We start from the raw sequence: 20,861 nt of genomic DNA on the forward strand, positions 1-20,861 counted from the left end.
GGCCGCTATTACATTTTTCTATTCCTAGAGATCCTTCATATCTTAGAGATTGTTTTATAAATTAATAATTAATGGACGAGACAACTCACAGACTACATTAATGCATACATTCATACATTTACTTAACTATAATCACACAAACCTACATTATTAGCTTTTGAATAAAAGATTTTTACCTCGGAATATTAAGAATAACTATTCCTTGCAAAGACGGCAAAGGTATTCGTTGTCCATCACATTCCAAATGGACTTTCTGTTCCAAGTTTTTGTAAGTTTTCTGTAAATTAATCAACTAGTTAGTTCAAAGCATCAAATTAAATTAATTTTAAACTTCAATCCTAATCAAGAATGAATGAAGAAATACAATAATATACGCTACAAATATTATCTCAAAGTTTGGTATTTAGTAAATTTAATGCGATTGTAAATTGTTCGCTTCAAATCTGCTTAATCTATTATTACCTGCAGCCACTCTTTACTTCCGAGGACTCCATACCACATATAATTTTTTGCCCTTGAGCGACATTTTTCAGGATGTTCTTCTCTTTTTTGATGGAAATCTAATGTAATCTTCGCATCAATTCCAATTCCAAAATAGTTGTTCATGACACACCTTTCTCTGAATCCTTCCCTAAAAAAAATAACATAATTTCAAAATTGTTGACAAATAGTGAAATTAAAGGCATTGACAAAGTCTTTTAAAAATAACCGTGGCAAAAATGAATAAATAAGTACAAAGCAAGAAAAGTCACTTAAATTCTCCCAAAAATATCATTAGACAGTACGGTATATTTTTTTAGACTAGCTTAGATTAGGCTCGCCAATGTGTTAATTATTGTAAATTGTTTAGAAAAGCAGAATAATAAGCAGAATGCACATTCAATTTTTTCATAACAAAAATTATTGCAATACCGAATTACTGATATTTTTCTTGTAATTTTCATTTGTTTTTTTTTTTATCATTTGTTCGAAAGTTGAAAAAAACCCAAAGATACATATACCCCCATACACACACAAAAGCGCGTCCTTAAATATTTATTAAAGTGAAGTACATACATATGTATATGCAAGAGGTTTTCAGAAAGATCATTAATGCCTCTACGTTTTGTATTGTACAATTAACAATAATGTTATAAAAGTAGTTACAGTTGTTTTTAGTGAGGATCTCGAGTACCTACCTGATTAGGTTATATTGTGAATTTTCAGAAGTGAAACAAGGTATAAGAAATTTTTCTAGGCGGGATTCAATCACGTTAGCTGGATAACTAAATTGAAAACCACATCTCTTGGGATCACAACATATGTTTATAACCATCAATTCGTCTTGTCTGGATGATATGTTTTGTTTAGATGCACGAAAAGATCTCGAAATAATTTACTGCAGGGGCAGGTAGCCTTTTGTTTTAAAACTAGTGCTGGTGATGGCAACAATGAATTCAAGAATACAAACAAATAATACACTTTTCAATAAAAAAAATATGCAGATCTTGAAACACACCGACGATCTGAATTTGACAGAAAAATCCTTTCCAGCTATTAGGGAAGCCTTTTTTAGAGCAAGCGTTACCTCAGAGGAAACTGGTGGTAAAAACAGAAAAGACGATGTGAATGAAGTGCTTTCATTTCTCTCAGGAAGTACGAGGCAGCGAAATTGTATTTAAAAAACACGTATTGAAAATTCTAATGAAACCCGTCTTCACATACCAGAGTGCTGAACGAGTCTGCCATAATAATGTCTGTTGAGCTTGTTCTCATTCCTTGCGGAAGGTGCTGAATGAGATCTTTGCTTATTCTTAGGAAATCGGCATATTGAAGACATATAAAAAACTTCTGAATAAGTAAAATAATTTGTTTGTTTTTAAATGCGTTGTTAAATGTCTTTTCAGATAATTGTATTTGTTGTAGGTACACTCTAGAAAATGACGAAGGTGGGACTGAAACGCTGAGCAATAATTATTTACTCAAATAAAACAAAACAAGACGGTAAAGGCTTTTTATTTGATAAGCCCTCATCATTCAAGTTTCGAGCACAAAGAAATGAAAACTTTCTTAAACGTTCACAAATGGAAAGAAATGCCGAATTCAACTTATAATGGTTACCGGAGTAGTCTGCAAATTATCCCAGCCAGCTTCCGATGAGCTCCAACTTTCCATAAAAATCAAGTCCATGCATTTTCATTACTTCATACCTACACCACTAGTCACACGCACAATATAAATTTTCAGTCAAGCAGCCTTGTTACCAGTATGCAAATCCTATTTTCATATTGAAGTAATATCTGGGTCATATCCCTTTTACTTTGTCTTTGCCGAAATAAAATCGTAGACTAGTATCTAATTTATTAAAAGCAGCTATGGTTTGAATATTTACATGCGAGAATAGAGTACTTAAAACATAAACTAAATAACCATAAAAACCAGGATGTTTGCATTTTGTACACAAAAGAATGTACTGATTTCAAAATCAATAACAATGTCTTTTTTACAGTAATGTATACTGTAAATCCAACAGCAGCGGCAACTTAGTCTCGTTTCTAAATGGTGCCACCGCAAGCTAAGCATTTTTGCAACTTGAAATATTTTTTTTTATAGTGCAGCGTGATGACACAAAACAAACAGGGGTACAGATAAACAGGGAAACGGGATGCTTATGAAAATACAGAAGTTCTGGACGAATTTATGTGTCAGCATTTTTATATTTCAATATGAGCGCCTCCACTGATTCCATTCTAACGTTTGAGCCACTACCGCTCCAGCAGTTACTTCCACATTGTCACTTTATTTACTGGCTTGCTCACACAAGGAACTGACAAACGGAACTTCGCTGAAACGTTTGAGATTTCTTACCATTTGCTCAGCCGACACAAGATCGACCAAGATATAAGCTATTAATATTGACCAAGCATCCAGTTTCCATAAACTATACCATCTGTTATGAGACGGTTTTTATTGAACCAAAACAAGAAGGCACAGTGTACATCATGCCACTCAAAATACATTTTTTACTAAACTTTGAACTTGCACCTTTTTTATTGTGTAATCCCTATACCCTTACTTTTTTGCACATCATTATCATTCAAGAAATGTATTTAAAAAATATATTTTTAGTTGAGTGATATATATAAGTAATAAAAACTTCAGTAGGACAGTTATAGAGAGTTGATCAACAAAAATGAAAAAGCGAACTATTGAAACATATCAAATTTCTAATATCTAACTTCTTTTTTCTATAAATTCCTTAAAGATGCAAGCAAAATATAAATCTAGTGATACGTAAGCACGTTAGGAGTAGCCTCATTAAGGAGGTAATTAACAAGACCTCAATTAACAAGAGATACAAGTACGTGATGTCCTTAAAGAAAAGACAAGATTCCTAAGCTCTCACCAAAACTTATTCCTTTAAATAGCAGCCTCACACATTTTCTGGCTGGACATAGAACTCGCAAAGAATATAGTTTCGGTTCAACATCATTAAATCTCCGTATTTTCCATGTGATCCAACTGTTATCCAAGATCTAAATCACATGATATATATGATCAGATTAGTTGTATGTAGAAAAGATACTTGGCCTGCCAACGGTTGGCCATTACCGGAAATACAGTTCATGTCAGCGGACTACATCGTTGCTTTTAATAGATTTGTCAATATTAAATTTACCCCCCTGTGGTTCTGGGGTTAGTAGAATAGGGCCACAGTATCTACCGCTTGTCGTAAGAGGCGACTAAAGGAGCAGCTGTCCGCTGACCCTACACCTTATCCTATGTATCTTCACAAGCTTCATTATCCCGCTCCTTACCCGTTTCCTGTATCCTTTCTACTCCAAATCCTCCACTGCCTTGTGGGTTAGAACGTTTTCAAAGGCTAAGGGAGTAAACCCCTACAGAAAATCCTGGTCCTCCAGGTTGGGGGTTGGGCGTAGGGCCAGTAACCCTACCCCGTCAAAAAAAATAACCACTACGCAACCTCAAAGAAGAATAGCCGGACGGATTTTACGGTCACGACATGGAACTCGTCGAACGGACTTTACGATAGGATCATGGAATGTTTTAACTTTGTATAGACCAGGAGCTCTTCAACAGCTCCTCTCTCAACTGGACAAATATAAGATAGACATTGCTGCCATTCAGGAAATGAGATGGACGGGAAAAGGAAGCTTCAAGAAAGGAGGTTACACCATCTATTATAGCTGCGATAACCGCATACACATGTTTGGGACCGGATTCATCGTAGGGAGGAGGATGTCACAAATGGTAATAGACTTTAAACCCATCAGTGCAAAAATATGTTATCTTCGACTAAAAGGAAGATTTAGAAATTATAGCTTAATCAGTGTTCATGCACCTACGGAAGTATCAGAGGAGGAAGCAAAAAATATTTTCTATGAAGAGCTCGAAAAATGTTTTGATGATTGCCCTAGAAGTGATATAAAGCTGGTGATCGGAGATTGTAATGCACAAGTGGGCCAGGAATGTATTTATCGACCAACCATTGGCCAGTATAGTGCGCATTTTGAGACTAATGATAATGGTCAAAGACTTATAAATTTTGCTGCTTCAAAGGATTTAGTCGTTGGTGGTACTCTCTTCCCTCACAAGAGGATCCATCTTGCCACCTGGCGTTCTAATGATGGTAAAACTACTAATCAGATAGATCACATACTCATAAGCGCCAGAAATCGGTCTGATCTGTTAGACGTGATAGTATTCAGAGGGGCGAATGCCGATTCGGACCATTACTTTTTGGTCGCTCGATTAAGGTCACGAATTTCCCTAGCTAGAGTACAAAGAACTGAGGCAATCAAAAAGTATAATATTGCTAAACTAAAAGACGCCGAGGCTCAACAACGCTACGCCTTAATGGTAGATAAAAAACTGCAAAGTCAAATAGGATGTAGTGACACAAATGAATTATGGCTATCTTGTCAAAGAATATTGCAAGAAGCAGCTGAAGACATTTTAGGATCTGAAGGAAGATCTGACAGCCGCACCTGGTTTGATGACGAGTGTAGACAAGCTACAAGCCAGAAAAATGTGGCTTATCGAGTAATGATACAGAGGAGACACACTCGAGCATCGGTCGAAGAATACAGACGGTTACGTCGGGAAGAAAAGAGAATTCACCGGAGTAAAAAGAGAGCTCAACAAAAAGAGAAATTGAAAGTGGTGGAAGAATTAAGATGTGGGAATGAAGTGAGAAAATTTTATCAAATGGTGAATGAGGGTCGAGCAAACTTTAAGCCAAGAACAAGTTCCTGTAAAGCTGAAGACGGTTCGCTTATAAGTGACAGGAAGGGAATTCTTGAACGATGGAGAAATCATTTCTCCTCATTGCTTAACTTGGCTGTAGAAGATTTAGACCATAGGATTGGGTTAGAACCACACTCGGAAGAGGAAGAACACGAGCCTCCAGATGAGGACGAAATTGTTGATGCAATTCAGAGACTAAAAAATAATAAAGCCCCTGGCTACGATGGCATCCCTTCAGAACTGTTCAAGTCTGGAGGTCCTGAATTTGTGAAGCTGTTACAAAATCTCTTCCTACAGGTATGGCAAACGGAGGTAATGCCGAAAGATTGGAGCAAAACCGTTATATGTCCGATCCATAAAAAAGGAGATATCTTGGAGTGTGGTAATTATAGGGGAATATCACTTATGCCTATTATATATAAAATCCTGTCAGGAATTCTGTATAGAAGATTACTGCCCATCGCTGATCGCTTGATTGGAAGATATCAGGCTGGCTTCAGAACTGGTAGATCCACAACAGATCAAATCCACACATTAAGAATCATCTTAGAAAAAACAAGGGAATACAGGCTGAATACACATCACCTTTTCGTAGATTTTAGATCGGCCTATGATAGTGTTCAGCGAGATGCCCTTTACCAAGCTCTTCTGGAATTAGGGATACCCTCAAAGTTAGTTCGCCTGATTAAAATGACGATGATGGAAGTGGTCTGTGTAATAAAGATAGAAAATGAATTCTCGGAGCCGTTTAATACAAATAAAGGCCTAAAGCAGGGAGATGCCCTTGCTTGCCTGCTCTTTAATTTGGCACTGGAATGGGTTGTAAGAAGGTCTGGCATACAGACAAATGGCACCATTCTAAATAGAACCATTCAGCTGATGGCGTATGCAGACGATGTAGATCTGATTGGTCGATCAAGAGGTGCGGTCGAAAATGCGTTCATCGACTTGGAGAGAGCTGCAACAGAAATAGGTCTTGAGGTGAATCAAGCAAAAACAAAGTATATGTCCACTTCTGGAGCGGAGCAGAAACAGGATACTGTGCAATTCGGAAATTACACCTTCGAGTAGGTGGATAATTTTATTTATTTAGGCACGCAGGTGAATTCCGACAACAACGTGCACAGTGAAATTAATAGAAGAATACTGCTGGCATACTTTGGTTTGCAACATCATTTTAGAAGTCAGTTACTCTCCAGGTCGACTAAGATAAGGCTTTATAAGACCCTTATCCGACCCGTCTTTACATACGCCTCAGAGTGCTGGGTCACCACCAAAAATGACGAGCTTGTTCTCCTTAGGTTCGAAAGAAAAATTCTTCGCCGGATCTATGGAGCCATTTTGGATGGCGAAACATGGAGACGGAGAAGTAATGCAGAACTAAGGAGTTTGTACAGGGACGTCGACGTGGTGAGTGTGGTGAAGCTTGGACGGCTTCGTTGGGCAGGGCACGTAGCCAGAATGAATCCCGAGGAAATACCACAAAAGATAATAGAAGAAAATATATATGGCACGCGACGAGTGGGCAGACCGAGGTCGCGATGGACTGATGGTGTTTCAAAGGATTCAAGAACACTCCTTGGTGTCCGAAACTGGATGGTGGCAGCACTGGACCGGGACAACTGGCAAACTTTGATAGAGGAGGCCAAGATTCGCGCAAGCGAGTTGTAGTGCCAGTTAAAAAGAATATTAAATTTAGGGAAATCAATATGTGAAAGTGAAATGAATAGGTGAAATTAATGAAAAATTAATTAATTAATTAATAGTAGACTCGTTTTTAAAACTTTTATAAAAAAAAAAAATAACTACTGCTTGGTTACGTAAATAATGTGTGTTATAAAATTATGTAAATATGTATGTACACAATTTGCTCAATTACATGTTATACATTTACATGAAGCATGTAGAATTAATAAACTCTCCCTTATTAGGGTTACTGTTAAGGGCAAAAAAAAAAAAACACCAGTAAAGTAAAGTGCTCTTTTAGCAGTCTGCGAACGATCTTTGTTTGATAGAGAGTTTAGGTTATATGGACTGGCACTATGAGTGTATATTGAACAACTGCGATTACTAAATTCAATCAATGTTTGAACAGTTTCCATGAACCTAAGAATTGTTTTTCAATACCTATTACAAATTATTTCCTTATGAATAGAAATTTTATTTATTTGGACTACTTTCTACCCTTTTAGATCTGATAAAGGTTCAGCTGCCCGTAGTTTGGAAGCTGGTGGAGCCCTTGTTTCAGTTAATCACATTTAATTAGTGAAAAAGTAGCACACAATAAGTTCAAGTTCCTATGGTAGAATTGATTTAAATAATAATTGGCCACTCGATTGTAAATCAGATAAGAATTACAACATTTATCAACAACAAAAACTCAATTTTTCTAACCAGAAATGAAAATATATGGTTAAAGCTTCCTATTTACTATTCTATTTTTTATTTTTGGAAAAAGAAATAAGAGTTTGCAAACCAAATAAGAGAGGAAAATGAAATAATTTTTTTGTTTCCAAATAGGAAATCGTGCGATAATGTCTCAATAATTATTCTTCACCCTTAAATAATAAATACATGCATTACTACAATAAATGTCTATTCTACTAATATTTCGAGGATAGAACCGATTCTACATCAGCTACCTTCACCAAGTAGTATTGGGTCAAGACATGCCAAGAAATATTTCAGATAAAAGAAGAGTTGTTATTATCTCATCTATGTTAACTAAATAATGGTTTAATATCATATACATACAAAATAGTTTCTTGAGGATCCATTAAAGGAACTGCTGCTGCACAAAGTGCATCTGCATTGGCGAGTAGAACTTTACTGACTATACCAGACCCAGTAATATCTTAAATTAGTAAATTATAATATTAATACAATATCACTTATGAAAAAAAAACCAAATAAAACTAAAAAGAAATAAAAGTGTAGGGTTAATATTTTTATTACAATTCTCCTTTTTTTCACTAAATTCTTAGCATTCTCTGACGATAAAATAAATAAATTTTTTCTTACTTGGCCATGAAGGAAGCCTGACTAATGGATTTATTATCGGGAGCTTTTTATCTGGTAGTGATTTACCAGATTCCAGAGAATCCGTTTTTACAGTACACGGCGAGGCAGCTGACACTGCAATATAAGCATTTAAAATTATTACATTGAAAAATTGATTGGGTAATTTGGAATTACAATTAGAATAATATTTAACAAACATTTTCTACAGCAATCATAGCTAAATCTTCTTGGAGTGGGATCGTTCTGCGACCTAGAGGCTGATTCTACGGTAAGCTTATGGTTCTGGCTGTTGTCATGTTTCCGTAAATTGTGAAATCTAAACATTATAAAACGGTATATCAGAAAATATTTTTAAAAAATAAATTCACAAATAAAAGATCTGCTTATTAAATACGTTATACATTTACGAAAAAATTATCTTAAGCAAATCTTTCTAATTTTAGTAATTTTTTGTATTTCCATTCAAAAAAATAAAATCTTTAAATCAGTAGTTTTACAACCCAATATTTGGAGTAATAAGTAAAATCGTAAACAACGAAAAGCAATCTGTACGGTATATATCTGTAAAACTAAATAAAACGAAATGCATCAAATACCCTTAAACATATACACGAGTGTCACAAGTTCGAACCATTGAAATGGACGAAATAGCTGATAAGCAAATAGAAAGCAAATAATATTGAACTAAACATGGGAAGTTTAAAAAATAATTCACACAGATTTACCTTAAGAACTCCTCATCATCTGTCTCTGAAAGAGCTAAACTTTTTCTGTGAATGTCTTGAAAATCATTTATATTCATCCCGTCAACACTTCCTCTGATATTATTATTTGAACCTTTAATGCGTACTTGGACGACATCTAAATGAGATGAAGATTTACATATATCTTTTTCTGTATTATCTACACTTATAGATTCATTTTCTGAGTGCGATATCTGAATTGTTGGTATTGGTATAGAAAAGTCTAAATTCCGTATTTTTGTTTCAACTAAATCTACATCATCTAACAATAAATTTTTGTGACGGCATTTAATAGATCTACGAGCAATGTCATTTCCTTCAATAAAATGAGCAATGCTACACTTCCTTGAATTATCTAATCCAAGTTCATTACTGAAATCTTCATAATCGTCTTCTTCATCAGGGCTAGTAGAAATAAGATTAGAAGCATCTATAGTTTCATACGAACCATACTTAAATAGTACGCTATGAATTGTATTTTTTGTATCGTCTTCAGATTTTTTAGATTTTATTGCCTCATTTGGCCCGTCATTACTATCATCAGAAGTTTCAGAAGAATCTATATGGCAAATATTGGCAAGTTCCTCACTTAATTTTGATCCGAGTGATGTCTTACCATTTTCATTCTTATTAGTTTCATCACCACTAATATCAAGAGAACCTGGACTTCTAGATAGTATATCTTCAAACAAAGCTTTTTGTGGTTCTACATCAACAACTACATTCACTTTCTCTGTAGAAAGGAGATCTTCTTCAGTTGAAGCACTGAAAAACAAAAAAAAAATGCCTTTGCTTATTCGCGTTGAAGAAAGGTAAACTTATAATAAAACATCCAGAAAGTTAAAACAAATAATTAAAAATAAAGGGGTTATTAAAATACATAAGTTTAATAGGGGGTAGGCCTGATATCCAAGTTTTCGCACACGAAACATTTTGAGGAGAAGTTACACTCTTCTCCAAAGCTGCAATTGTCACAACCTACAGTTAAATTATTTCAAAAAACAGGTTTCCTTAAACACCAAATTTAACATTTTTAATCAGTTATGCGTGCCATAATGTCGTAAGTGCAAAGGTCTGGAGTTTTCAAAGCTTCCAATTTGTAGAAACTAAAATATATTTTTCCTTAAAAAGCTGTACTTGCTCCCTGTAATGAATCCTCATTATGTTTTTTTAAAATTAAACAACACCTGCCAACTATATTTATATTTATAAGTGTTACAAACAATATCTTTCAACTACACCTATTGATTACATATTTTTCAAGACCAGGTTTTCCAGGATAGCTTTATTCTATTGAAATTTATTCTAGTGAATTCACAAAAAAAAGACAACTGCAGTTTTAAAAGTCAAGCTGATGTTATGGAAGAACTTATCTAGTTACTTCTTACAAACAAAACATATGTTACATTTTCACTAAAAAAAAATAAAAAAATTAGCAGGCGACATGGTAATTTTTATCATAAAATCAACGAACAGTTTTAAAAGAAACTGTGAAAAACTCAGATTCAAAATTAATGGGTTAGAATGATAATGATGAATGAAACGGGGACACTGACCAGGGCTTCAATACCATCGTGATGCTTTCAACACGATTACTATCCTTTCCTTTGAAGAAGGCATTCTGGCTAGCGCAGTTCGCAACTCTACCAATAATCTTATTAGACCATTTCCAAAGAGAGAACAAAACCCAAAACAAAAAAAGTTAACTTTATAGCATTTCTCACATGTCACTTGGTTTCTGGAGAGTAGAATTTGGTTTGGATGCTTATCTCTCATTGTTGTAAAAATGTATGTGCTCCTCAGATTAATTTCTACCGCTCTCCCTACATCTTTTCATGATGTAACTTTTAGCATCACAATGGAGCAACTGATACCATGAAAATACAAAAAGAAGGAAGATGATGTGAAATCTTTAAACTTTAAGCTCAGGCCTCAATTGGCCTGATCTTCAAAATACAGTTTGAACAGAAAAAGATAGCCCACACAAAAGCTTCCAAACGAACTGCTGGAAATGCAATTACTAAATCCCAGATATTTAACTAACTATCCTACCACAAATATGGTCTTTTTAGGTTCTTCTGACCTTCTGACCCTTCAACTTTGTAAAATCACCTAGATCAGTGCAATGTATCAGGTACTTAGATCACAACGCCTTCTACATTTTATTAAAAAGGTACCAACTTTGCGAGACTTTAAACTTCTACATAACTAGCAAATTGCGTTATTTTACTTCTAATATGATCTACTGTAAAAAGTACGAACTGAATGTTGCAATTTGCTGCAGATGATCTACGAGAATCAGCAAATTCTTTGGGGACTGGTAATTGTACAGGTGTTAAAAGTTCAGTGGATGTGTCATATCCAACAAAACATGGTATAGGTGAAATACATGTTACTTCTGTCTTGAACTCCTGAAAATAATTAAAAACTTCTATGTTATTTCTGAATAATTTTTTTTAAAAAAATTAAAAATATGTTTTTAAAGAAGCTAGTTCAATAAGAATTTACTTACTGCCAAAGATTTAACCAAGTCGTCACCAGTAATGTTACTCAGTATGTTCTCTAAATTTTGTTCGGTTGGTACAGTTCCTGAATACTGAATTAACTGATGCACTACTTTTTTCAAACTGTTTGCTCTCTTCTTCAAACATTCCTGTGGTTGAAGTACCTATAAATACTGTTCTAGAAATTTATGCACATTTAGAATTTAAACATTTATTTGAGCTTATGTCAGAGAGCTTCATATTATGAAAACTATAACTGCTAATCTGAAAGTCTGTCGCAATTTAGTGTAGAAATCTCAGCAACTACAAAAGCTACTTCAATAAGTTTTTAACAAAAAAACTATTAGGGATTGGCAAATTTATGGAATACATGAAAGTGCTGTAATAATTTTAGAAATACATTCTTGTGGACATGTCTTTAACAAAAACTAACAGTTTAAAAAGTTAAGAATACGGGTTTATTAATCGCCAAAAGGTACACAATAATATTTCATTAATAAATCACTGATATCATTTAAGTAATTTTACTGCATTAACTTTTTATTAACCAAACTGTTAATCACAGGTTAAAAAGAAAAACGTTATAAAAAAAAATTATAAGGCTAAAAAATTTAAAAACTTTTTAAGAAAGCACGAAATATGCACATATTTTAAAAAACCGAACATCACAAAAAAAATTCAAACTTAGCGTTCCGCTTTGAATCTTGATTTCGAAAGTGCGATTCGTTAGATTTTCGCGATTTCCTCAAAAACTGCTCGAAACATTTTCTTTGCTTTCATTTGTTGCAATTTTTTTCGCAGACAAATAATTTTTGGGGTTCATCAAGATTCTTATGACTTTTATCTTCCAGTGAAAGTGCTGCTTCAGAACATTGAGTGTAAGTGGTGGAATCGCTTCATTAAATTTAGTATAATACACTTTCTGCTTATTGTCAGAGAGTTACAATATTTCAGATCGTCGAGAAGAGAATAGACTGATGCAGTAATGATCATTATCGGTATTAAAATAATTTAACTAACTAAGATTACACTATCTTAAATGGATGTGCGAAATGTTTTTCAGCATAATTAATAAACCAACTTCTGCTTATTGTGCACAATAATCTAACTAAAACAAAATTAAGCGAAGTAGGAAAGTTATGAACGCAAAAACTTTAAGTATGACAGGAAACGGTTATCATATTTAGCAGAACATATTTAGGCAAGTAATTTTAAAACACTTACATTGTCCTCAGTTTTTTCTATTCCTTTTTCAGTTTTTTCTATTTCTTTTTCAGTTTTTTCATGTAGATATTTTTCTAATTTCTCTCCATCCTAAAAAAATATATATATATTTTTTAAAAAAAAGGTTACTTGGTAGAAGTTTGTTGAAATTAAAAAGTGTCTCTCTCTAATTTATTTAGTATAAATTGCGGCCTTCTTGATATTTAGCCAAAAACTTCACAAACTCTGGACCTTCCAAAAATGATAGATATCCAAAAGCTTTGGACTTTCGAACAATAAAGCGAATATAAGTAGTAGATCTGAAACAATAAGCTGGTAAGCTTTATTTAAAGTAGACATCCTTAGCGATATTAATTTGTGCATATTGTTGATTCATTAAGAAACAAACACACTGGCTCAGAAACATTTTTGACAAAGATTTTTACAAAAGATTGCACTTAAAATTAAAAATACAATTTCTTAAATGAGAATTTCCTGTGAGCTCAGTTAATTGGCTTAAAATAAAGAAGACTATCTGATACCTCTCTTTAAAAAAAAAAAAATATATTGGGAATTCTGATTTACTCTATTCACCGTCTATGTCACGGTACAATAATAATTACGTAGTTACCTTTCAATTCCAGTTTATCATGTTTACTATTTTAACCAGAAGCAAATAATATTCTAAATTTATTAATCTTATTGCATAAGAAAAATTTATTGAATTAATTTTAGATAAAGCCTACTTCGATTCTTCACTGATACAAATTCATATATATTAAAAATCATAAGCCAAAAATATTTAGCGAGAATTCAATGCGAGGCTAACGTTGGTAGAAGCTACCTAAAGAAATGGAAAGTTAGGCTTTAGAAGCTTTTTTGAAAATGTTTTCATAACTTGACGTTCTAAATTCAATTTTCGACTAGAAAAATAGAAACTGACCTTTCCTGAGCAATCTTCAAGCAATGCATTTGACACTTGATCTAATTTTTCTTGTAGGATTGTATACTTCAAATTCAATTCTTTGTCACCTTTTTTGAGCGATAATTGTTCAGCTCTCTGAATGAAATACTTAACTGTTTCACACAGGACTCTAAAATAAACAAGGATACAAAAATGCTAATATTAGCTAATGTTCCAATAAAATGTTCTTGAAAAGTAAAATGAAATAAATAAAATGTAAAATAAAATAAAAGTAAAATTTCGTTCTTAAAAATTTAATTTACCTTGCAGAATGAATGATAGCCGATTGTTCTTCAGATTCTAAAATGCCTATCAGACGAGAAACAACTGCACTTTCACAGTCATCCATTGTTGAAAAAGTTGGTAATTCTTTTTCTTCAATAGTAATTGATAATGGTCTTTCAAATGTCATTATACTCCATCTAATGTATTGCATAAAATATTTAAAATTATTACACCTAAATATAAAACGTCAATGTAAAAAAAAAAAAGTTCTAAAGAATTAAAATACCTGTCCAATATTTTGGTTGTAGCTTTTTCGTACTTATCAAGCAGATGGATCAAATTAGTGTCATCATCACAAGAAGCACCCCAGCCCAAAACTCGGGCTAAATCATTCCCTGTGCCCAAGGGAAGTACTCCCACCTGACAATTGTTCTGAAATTATTTAAAGATTAATAACATAAAATAAATAAACTTTCACAGTTCATAAAAATGGATTTTCTGAGACATTATACGTTACTAACTGTTATATTTAATTTATCTATCTCGGATAAAACCCATCCAACTGAGCCATCTCCACTGCAGACCAATATTCTGAATCGATCAAATCTTTTGAACAGTTTTAATCTAAAAGGAAAACAAATTAATAATATAAATTTAACAGTAAATAAAATTAAAAGTAAAAATTAAACAGTAAATAAAATATAAAACAACTTACCCTAAATATGGTCCAGAAATTATAAGATCAAACACTTGAGCGGGATTTAATATTTGTTTAAACCTTTTTAAAAATTTAACTCCTTGATTATCGCCAGATTTAGAATTAACAAATACTAGAAGGGGAGAACATCCCTGAGGCCTGATGGCTTCCCAAGCATCATCTGAACCTAAAAATTTTAATTACAAGAGTTAACATTTCATGGGAAACGTAAGATTTCTGGAAATAAGAAAAACCTATTCCTTTCTATCATTAGATTGTTTGTTCATTTATGTTTTCTTTTTTGCACGCTCTATTTTAAAACAAGCTGAAAATTATTTCAAAACAAGTTCAGATTTATTTATTAGAGCACATTTATGTGGAAAACTTGATGTATAAAAATCTAAACGAAAAGAATAATGTGAAGCTTACCAACTGAATGCAGCGCAGTCGGAGGAACTACACTGACACGAGCTGGTCCCAAGGGGCAATGCTCTGGATGGCTGGGCCTGCAAGCTGTATGTACAGTTTCTTTACACCATAAGCACCTCCAGTCTTGTAGCCTGAAAAAAAAACATCAATAAATGACAATTAAAAAGTAATGTATAATTGCGGTCAGCATCCTTTATAAGTAATTCTCTCGTTGCAAAAAATAAAGGAGAAGTAATAAATAAAGTTCTCAATCGCAGTCTGTAAAACGCGCTACTTTTGTTTTACTTAATATTTGTTCAAAAATGTTTCAAATAAAAACTATTTGAAGTTGGCAGAAAAGCACTTGGATCGATATCCAAGAATGTTAAAAAATTGAGAAAATGTTCTGTCAAGTCGCAGATCCAGATAACAAATTTGCTTTAGACAAAACTTAAAATTATATGGTTCACATTATACGAAATGAACATATGTTCTCATTTGGCACTTGAAAGAATACTTGTACTTCAACAGACCTCAAAAAAAAAAAAAAAATAGTAGGGTCCTGGAACATACGAATAACAATTTCAGGTGGTAACAATAAATTCGTGCCTTTAGCCCTGCTTGATTATGTTTTCGCAGAAGGCTGCCTGGCGCTTTAAGGATGATAAAAAAGAGGTCTCTTTCGCCTGTCTCTTGATAAATGGCGAAGAAGTAATTAATTGGAGGCGAAGAAATTTGGTCAATAAAATACTTATCCAAAGATACCAGATTGGAATCAATCCTGCACATGAAACTCTTACAGTTCACTTTAAAGGCAGAAACTGCTCTAAAAAAGGCTTAGGGTGACAATGATCTCAAGTGTAAGATCCCTAAACTTAAAAAGGAAAAAAAAAATACCTGAGGACAGATCCACAGGTTTTATCACAAACAGCACACTTAGAAGAAACAGGTAAATTTCCTTCCATCCATTGATGAGGCATGTATAAGTTCTGAAATAAAAATCAGTAATTAAGTACGAATTAGTAGATTTTACTCCTTGAAATAAATAAGATACAGAGGTTCAAGGAACCATAGGATGGAAAAAGCATAAAACAATAATTTTGCAAAATAATTTATTTTCATTTAATATTTTTTCTTACTCCATCTTTGTCTTCAATGATTTCTTTACCAACACTAGCTAGAGTGGTCCATTTGCAATTGTTAATAGCTTTTGAACTACATCTTTTATGAACTTTGTATTTACATATAGAACAGCTTAATCCATGCGATGTAACACCTAAAATTAACATAATAGCTGAATTATAAAAGCACAATTTTTTTATTTTATTAGAAAAATTATACACTGCAAAATATGGAATGGTCACTTTGCAAGAATGTTTTCATGTCGAATGTTAAGGCGTGAGATTAGCTGCAGCATTCTAACACATTAAATTTTCGAAATGGCAATAAAACTTTCATTGCATGCAATTCAGGCTAGGTTCGTCAATAGTGCAATAAGTCATTTGAAATATGTTAGGAGTAAAATGTAAAATAACTTCTAGATTTTCCTCGAGGGCTACAAGTGGAAATAGTACAAATTGAGATATTATGTCAAATTACCAGATAAAGCGTCCCGACATATATTGCAATAAGTAGGGCGCGCATGTGAAGTTGATAGCCAAGAATGGCGTCCACTTAATAGATCATGTAATTCTGAACTTGTATTCTGTAAAATAAATAATATTAAATTGATTTTTAAAATTATTTCCGCAGGATATGTAGAGACTAAAAATGTAAAAATATCAATGACTTAGGGGTGTTCTGGGAAAGCCTTGAATAATGGGTAATAGCAATTAAAAATACATCTAGAACATCCAGAGAAAATGGCTTTCCGTCAAGAACGGCATTGTGGTAGCTCAACGTAACGCTGAAATACCTATTGAGGCTGAAAAATTTTGAGAGGGAAGCATTGAAAGACCTGCTTTTACCCTAAAAGAAATTTTAACCGTTAAGAAATGTTAATTTTATGCTGTGAATACTTGTCTTGAAGTCCTCTGACAACGAAGGGCAACTTTTCGGTTTTTTTATGTATGCAATCAGATTGCCAGAAAACAAGGATTCGCAGAAAGTTTAAAATTATGACTCCGATTTGCCTTTTCTAGTTTCCGATACTAAGAATTTAACAGGAATTTGATTAAAATACAAATGCTAACCTTACTAGACTTAAAGTTTAGCAAGATGTTCTGGAAAATAGCTTTAAGCTTTCCTTTTGTCCCCTACTCAAAATTCTATAAATACCTACACTTATACTTTTATAATTTTGCTAGAAAAATTGACTAGCTTCAAAAGCCAAATATTCATTTTTTCTAAACCAAAGCATCACGTTTTTTGTACGGTACTGGCGTTAAAAGTAACCCAAGTAGGTAGTGAAATTGAAAAAAAGGTGTTCTGTACGCTAAGAGAAGTGTGATTAAAAACAAATGTAATGAATTCTTGGAGGCCGAAAAAAGAAAGAAATGCTCATCTTCCGATTACGCCAAAATTAGTTTTTTCTTCTACGCGTTTTTCTTCTAGATTTAACTAACTAACTTGTGCTTACGAATCTTATTTCTTTAAAGCATTTGTTTTTAAATTACTGAGAAGTTCTTAAATAAATAATGCAACTAGTTTAGAATATTCCAGTTTTACATTGAAAAAAGCAATCGGATTGAAAGAAAGTGGCATCATTTACTATGGATGACATTATAATTAGATAATGTTTTGAGCGATAACAGAAACTTTTGGGCAAAACAATCCGCACAAATTGAATTTTATAACAATACATGAATGTTGCTCCCCTAAATTAATTAGTGTTCAACAGCGCTATCTATGATGTTGCTACAAAAATGTGAAACACTTATCAAACAAAATTTTATAAATTCTCTCAGGGAGTTTGCACGGTGTGAATGTGTAACAGCATAACATTTTTGTAAAATTTGCAAAATAGGTAAATTACAACTAGAATGTATTAAAGGATTTTGTAGGAAATTTGTGTATAGTCTTTTGGGACATAAAGTTGAAATGGACTTATATGAGGAGATGCTAGAATTTAGCCCTTCATACCCAACTACATTTTCAAAACTTATATTACCTAAATTTACCTATGAGTGTTACAAGACTAAAGCTTGAAGCTGTTTTTGGGAAAAGGCATAAAAATTAAATGATATATCAATCAAAACAAATCAGCTGGGTGCTAAAATAGTGAATATACGCGAATATTTTTGCTCCTCGTTAAATACTTATTTAAAGTAATTTTGATTGGATTTTAGTGTAAATTTTGTGTTCTAAAACATTTGTTAACTATATTTTTTTACTTCTGTGTATATATATTTAGTTTATTAGTGTTATTACCAGTTTACTTCTTCCATTAACTTTCCATGACTTTTCTTTTCTTTCCTCTGACTTCTCTTCTCTTTCCTTCCTTTCAATAAACTTAAAAAGAAACTTTATTCTTCGTTATAATTAACTTTCGCCTAGATCTTTGCAAACAATTTGTTCAGTGAAGGGAGAAGTGATACTTTAGAAAGGTTAGGTAATTATACAGGTTTTTACAAAATAATATAAACAATAAAAAAAAAAAGTGTGGAAATCCCATATTCGGCCAGCTTAGACAATGGCTCTAAGTGACACCGATATGGGGGGAGTTTTTACCTCAGGGGACGAATCTACTACCTCCTCAGTGAACAAACCAAAACGCTCTTCAGAGATGGCCAAGCTCTCTCCTGGGAAAGGAAAACTAAAAAAACAAAGTAAGAAGACTGTTCCGGTCTCCTCGCCGCCACTAACTCGTCAGAGAGGCGTATTGTCTCAGTCAACCTCCCTACAACAGATTTCATTTCCTCAACAGCAGCAGCAACAACTCGCTCAAAATGTACATTATGTATCCAATTTTGCCACCCACAATAAATTTAGCGTCTTGCCAGAGGTTAGCGATCCATCCACCAGTGATAATAAGCTACCCCCTATACACGTGTATAAAATCAATAATTTTGTGATGTTGAATGACCATCTGAAGAACTTAATAGGAGCCAATAATTATTCATGCAAGTCTCGTTTGGACAATATACTTGTAACTACCCATACTATTGAGGCCTACAGGAAAGTTGACCACTATCTCAATGACCAAAAAATTGAGTATCACACTTATCAGCTCAAGAAAGATAAAGCATTCCGAGTGGTTCTGCGACACCTGCACTACACAGTTCCTTCAGAGATGATTAAAGAAGAACTTCAACAAATAGGGTTCAACGTGAGAAACGTAACAAACATCCGACACCCTGTCCACAAAAATCCGCTGCCTCTATTTTATGTTGACTTAGAGCCAGATACCAACAATAAAAATATATTCAACGTCACTGGACTACTCAATACTATAATCAAGGTAGAAGAACCCTACAAAACTAAAGAAATAGCGCAGTGCAAGAGATGTCAGCAATACGGACACACGCGAGCATACTGTCACGTAGCCCCGAGATGCGTTAAATGCGCTGGTCCTCATCTATGGGAAAACTGCAGCAAATCTCCTGATACACCTCCCACATGCGCCCTATGCTCTGGAGCTCACTCATCTGCCTTCCGAGGCTGTGAAGTTCACAAAGAGCTTCAAAGAGTTCGTCGGGAAAGAGAGATTGCCCGAGGTCACCTACCTGCTAGAGGCCATCACCCTCAGCCTCCTCAAACGTCTGCTTTCAAGGATTTCCCGGCTCTCCCGACCTCAGCAACCACAGAATCGGCCTCAATTGCAACAGCAGTCACACCTTCAGCAGCAATCACAACCACTGCAGCAGCCCTTCAACCAACCAGCTACCAGAGAACTCTCTTATTCGGAGATCGCGAGGTCTTATCCTCCGTTCTCACCTCTTCCTCCTCAACCTCCATCAACACAACCCGACATAACGACAGTTCTCAACTCATTTTTCCAAAGGTTCGAATCCCTCCTCACTCCACTCGTTAATCTTCTAAACACTTTAGTTAGTCAACTAAGTTCCTCGTCACAACCCTTGACTTCTCCAACTCAACAATCCTTAACCATCCTACTTTGGAACGCCAATGGGTTGAACTCCCACAGAGACGAACTTGACGCATTCTTACACGACAAACGTATTGACATAGCTTTACTTACTGAAACCCACTTTACTAGTAGATCAAACTTTTACATCACTGACTACAAAACATACAGGGCTGACCATCCCGATGACACGGCCCACGGTGGTGCGGCAATCCTAATTCGCAATACTCTCTCACATTATAACCTTCCTCCAACATCTTCTGACTATCTCCAATCATGCAGTATCTCCTTATCCGCTCATCCTCGTAACTTTAATCTCGCAGCTTTCTATTGCCCTCCAAACAAATCCAATCTCAACAACAGTTTGTTTCATTTTTTAAAACACTTGGTCCCAGATTTCTGTCCGGTGGAGACTATAACGCCAAGCACCAACAATGGTGATGCCGCACAACAAATCCACGTGGCCATACTCTACTAAATGTTCTTCACGCCCGAAATTACAGCGTAATATCACCGGATCATCTTACGTACTGGCCTACATCTCTATCTAAGCTCGCTGATATCCTAGATATCCTCGAAAACTCTAATGTGATCCCAGATCATCAGTTTGGATTTAGACGTCACCACTCTACTATTCAGCAATGTCATCGAGTAGTGGACATAATTGCATCCTCTCTTGAAAAGAAAGAATGTTGTTCAGGGGCTTTCCTTGATGTACAGCAGGCCTTCGATAGAGTATGGCACACTGGCCTCTTGTGGAAGCTTAAAAATATTTTACCTGCCACGTTTTATTTAATCATAAAATCTTACTTGTCCGACAGAT

The 20,861-nt window shown here is 34.2% G+C and overlaps 1 protein-coding gene across 7 annotated transcripts in view; it reads right to left on the reverse strand.

The window, feature by feature from the left end:
- LOC141453359 (diacylglycerol kinase eta) overlaps window positions 1-20,861 on the reverse strand; it is a 43,329-nt gene that overhangs the window by 14,317 nt on the left and 8,151 nt on the right. For 5 of the 7 annotated variants that reach the window (XR_012457964.1, XR_012457963.1, XM_074126476.1 and 2 more), the window contains exons 3-20: window positions 16,612-16,717; window positions 16,152-16,288; window positions 15,910-16,001; window positions 15,034-15,164; window positions 14,623-14,791; window positions 14,429-14,531; window positions 14,194-14,339; window positions 13,946-14,104; window positions 13,662-13,812; window positions 12,740-12,829; window positions 11,524-11,679; window positions 11,274-11,422; window positions 8,994-9,776; window positions 8,466-8,584; window positions 8,269-8,382; window positions 8,002-8,101; window positions 463-631; window positions 177-277 (exon numbers count right to left, since the gene is read on the reverse strand). Coding sequence is in view for 5 of the 7 variants with exons in the window: in XM_074126476.1 (XP_073982577.1) it covers window positions 177-277; window positions 463-631; window positions 8,002-8,101; window positions 8,269-8,382; window positions 8,466-8,584; window positions 8,994-9,776; window positions 11,274-11,422; window positions 11,524-11,679; window positions 12,740-12,829; window positions 13,662-13,812; window positions 13,946-14,104; window positions 14,194-14,339; window positions 14,429-14,531; window positions 14,623-14,791; window positions 15,034-15,164; window positions 15,910-16,001; window positions 16,152-16,288; window positions 16,612-16,717 (2,975 nt within the window). In the remaining 2 variants the exon portion in view is untranslated. The remainder of the gene's footprint in view (window positions 1-176; window positions 278-462; window positions 632-8,001; window positions 8,102-8,268; window positions 8,383-8,465; window positions 8,585-8,993; window positions 9,777-11,273; window positions 11,423-11,523; window positions 11,680-12,739; window positions 12,830-13,661; window positions 13,813-13,945; window positions 14,105-14,193; window positions 14,340-14,428; window positions 14,532-14,622; window positions 14,792-15,033; window positions 15,165-15,909; window positions 16,002-16,151; window positions 16,289-16,611; window positions 16,718-20,861) is intronic. The other 2 variants (XM_074126477.1, XM_074126475.1) reach the window with 2 other exon arrangements.

Source organism: Rhodnius prolixus, unplaced genomic scaffold, assembly GCF_049639745.1.
Source record: "Rhodnius prolixus isolate KJV_2025 unplaced genomic scaffold, Rpr scaffold_3, whole genome shotgun sequence".
Lineage (NCBI taxonomy): Eukaryota > Metazoa > Arthropoda > Insecta > Hemiptera > Reduviidae > Rhodnius > Rhodnius prolixus.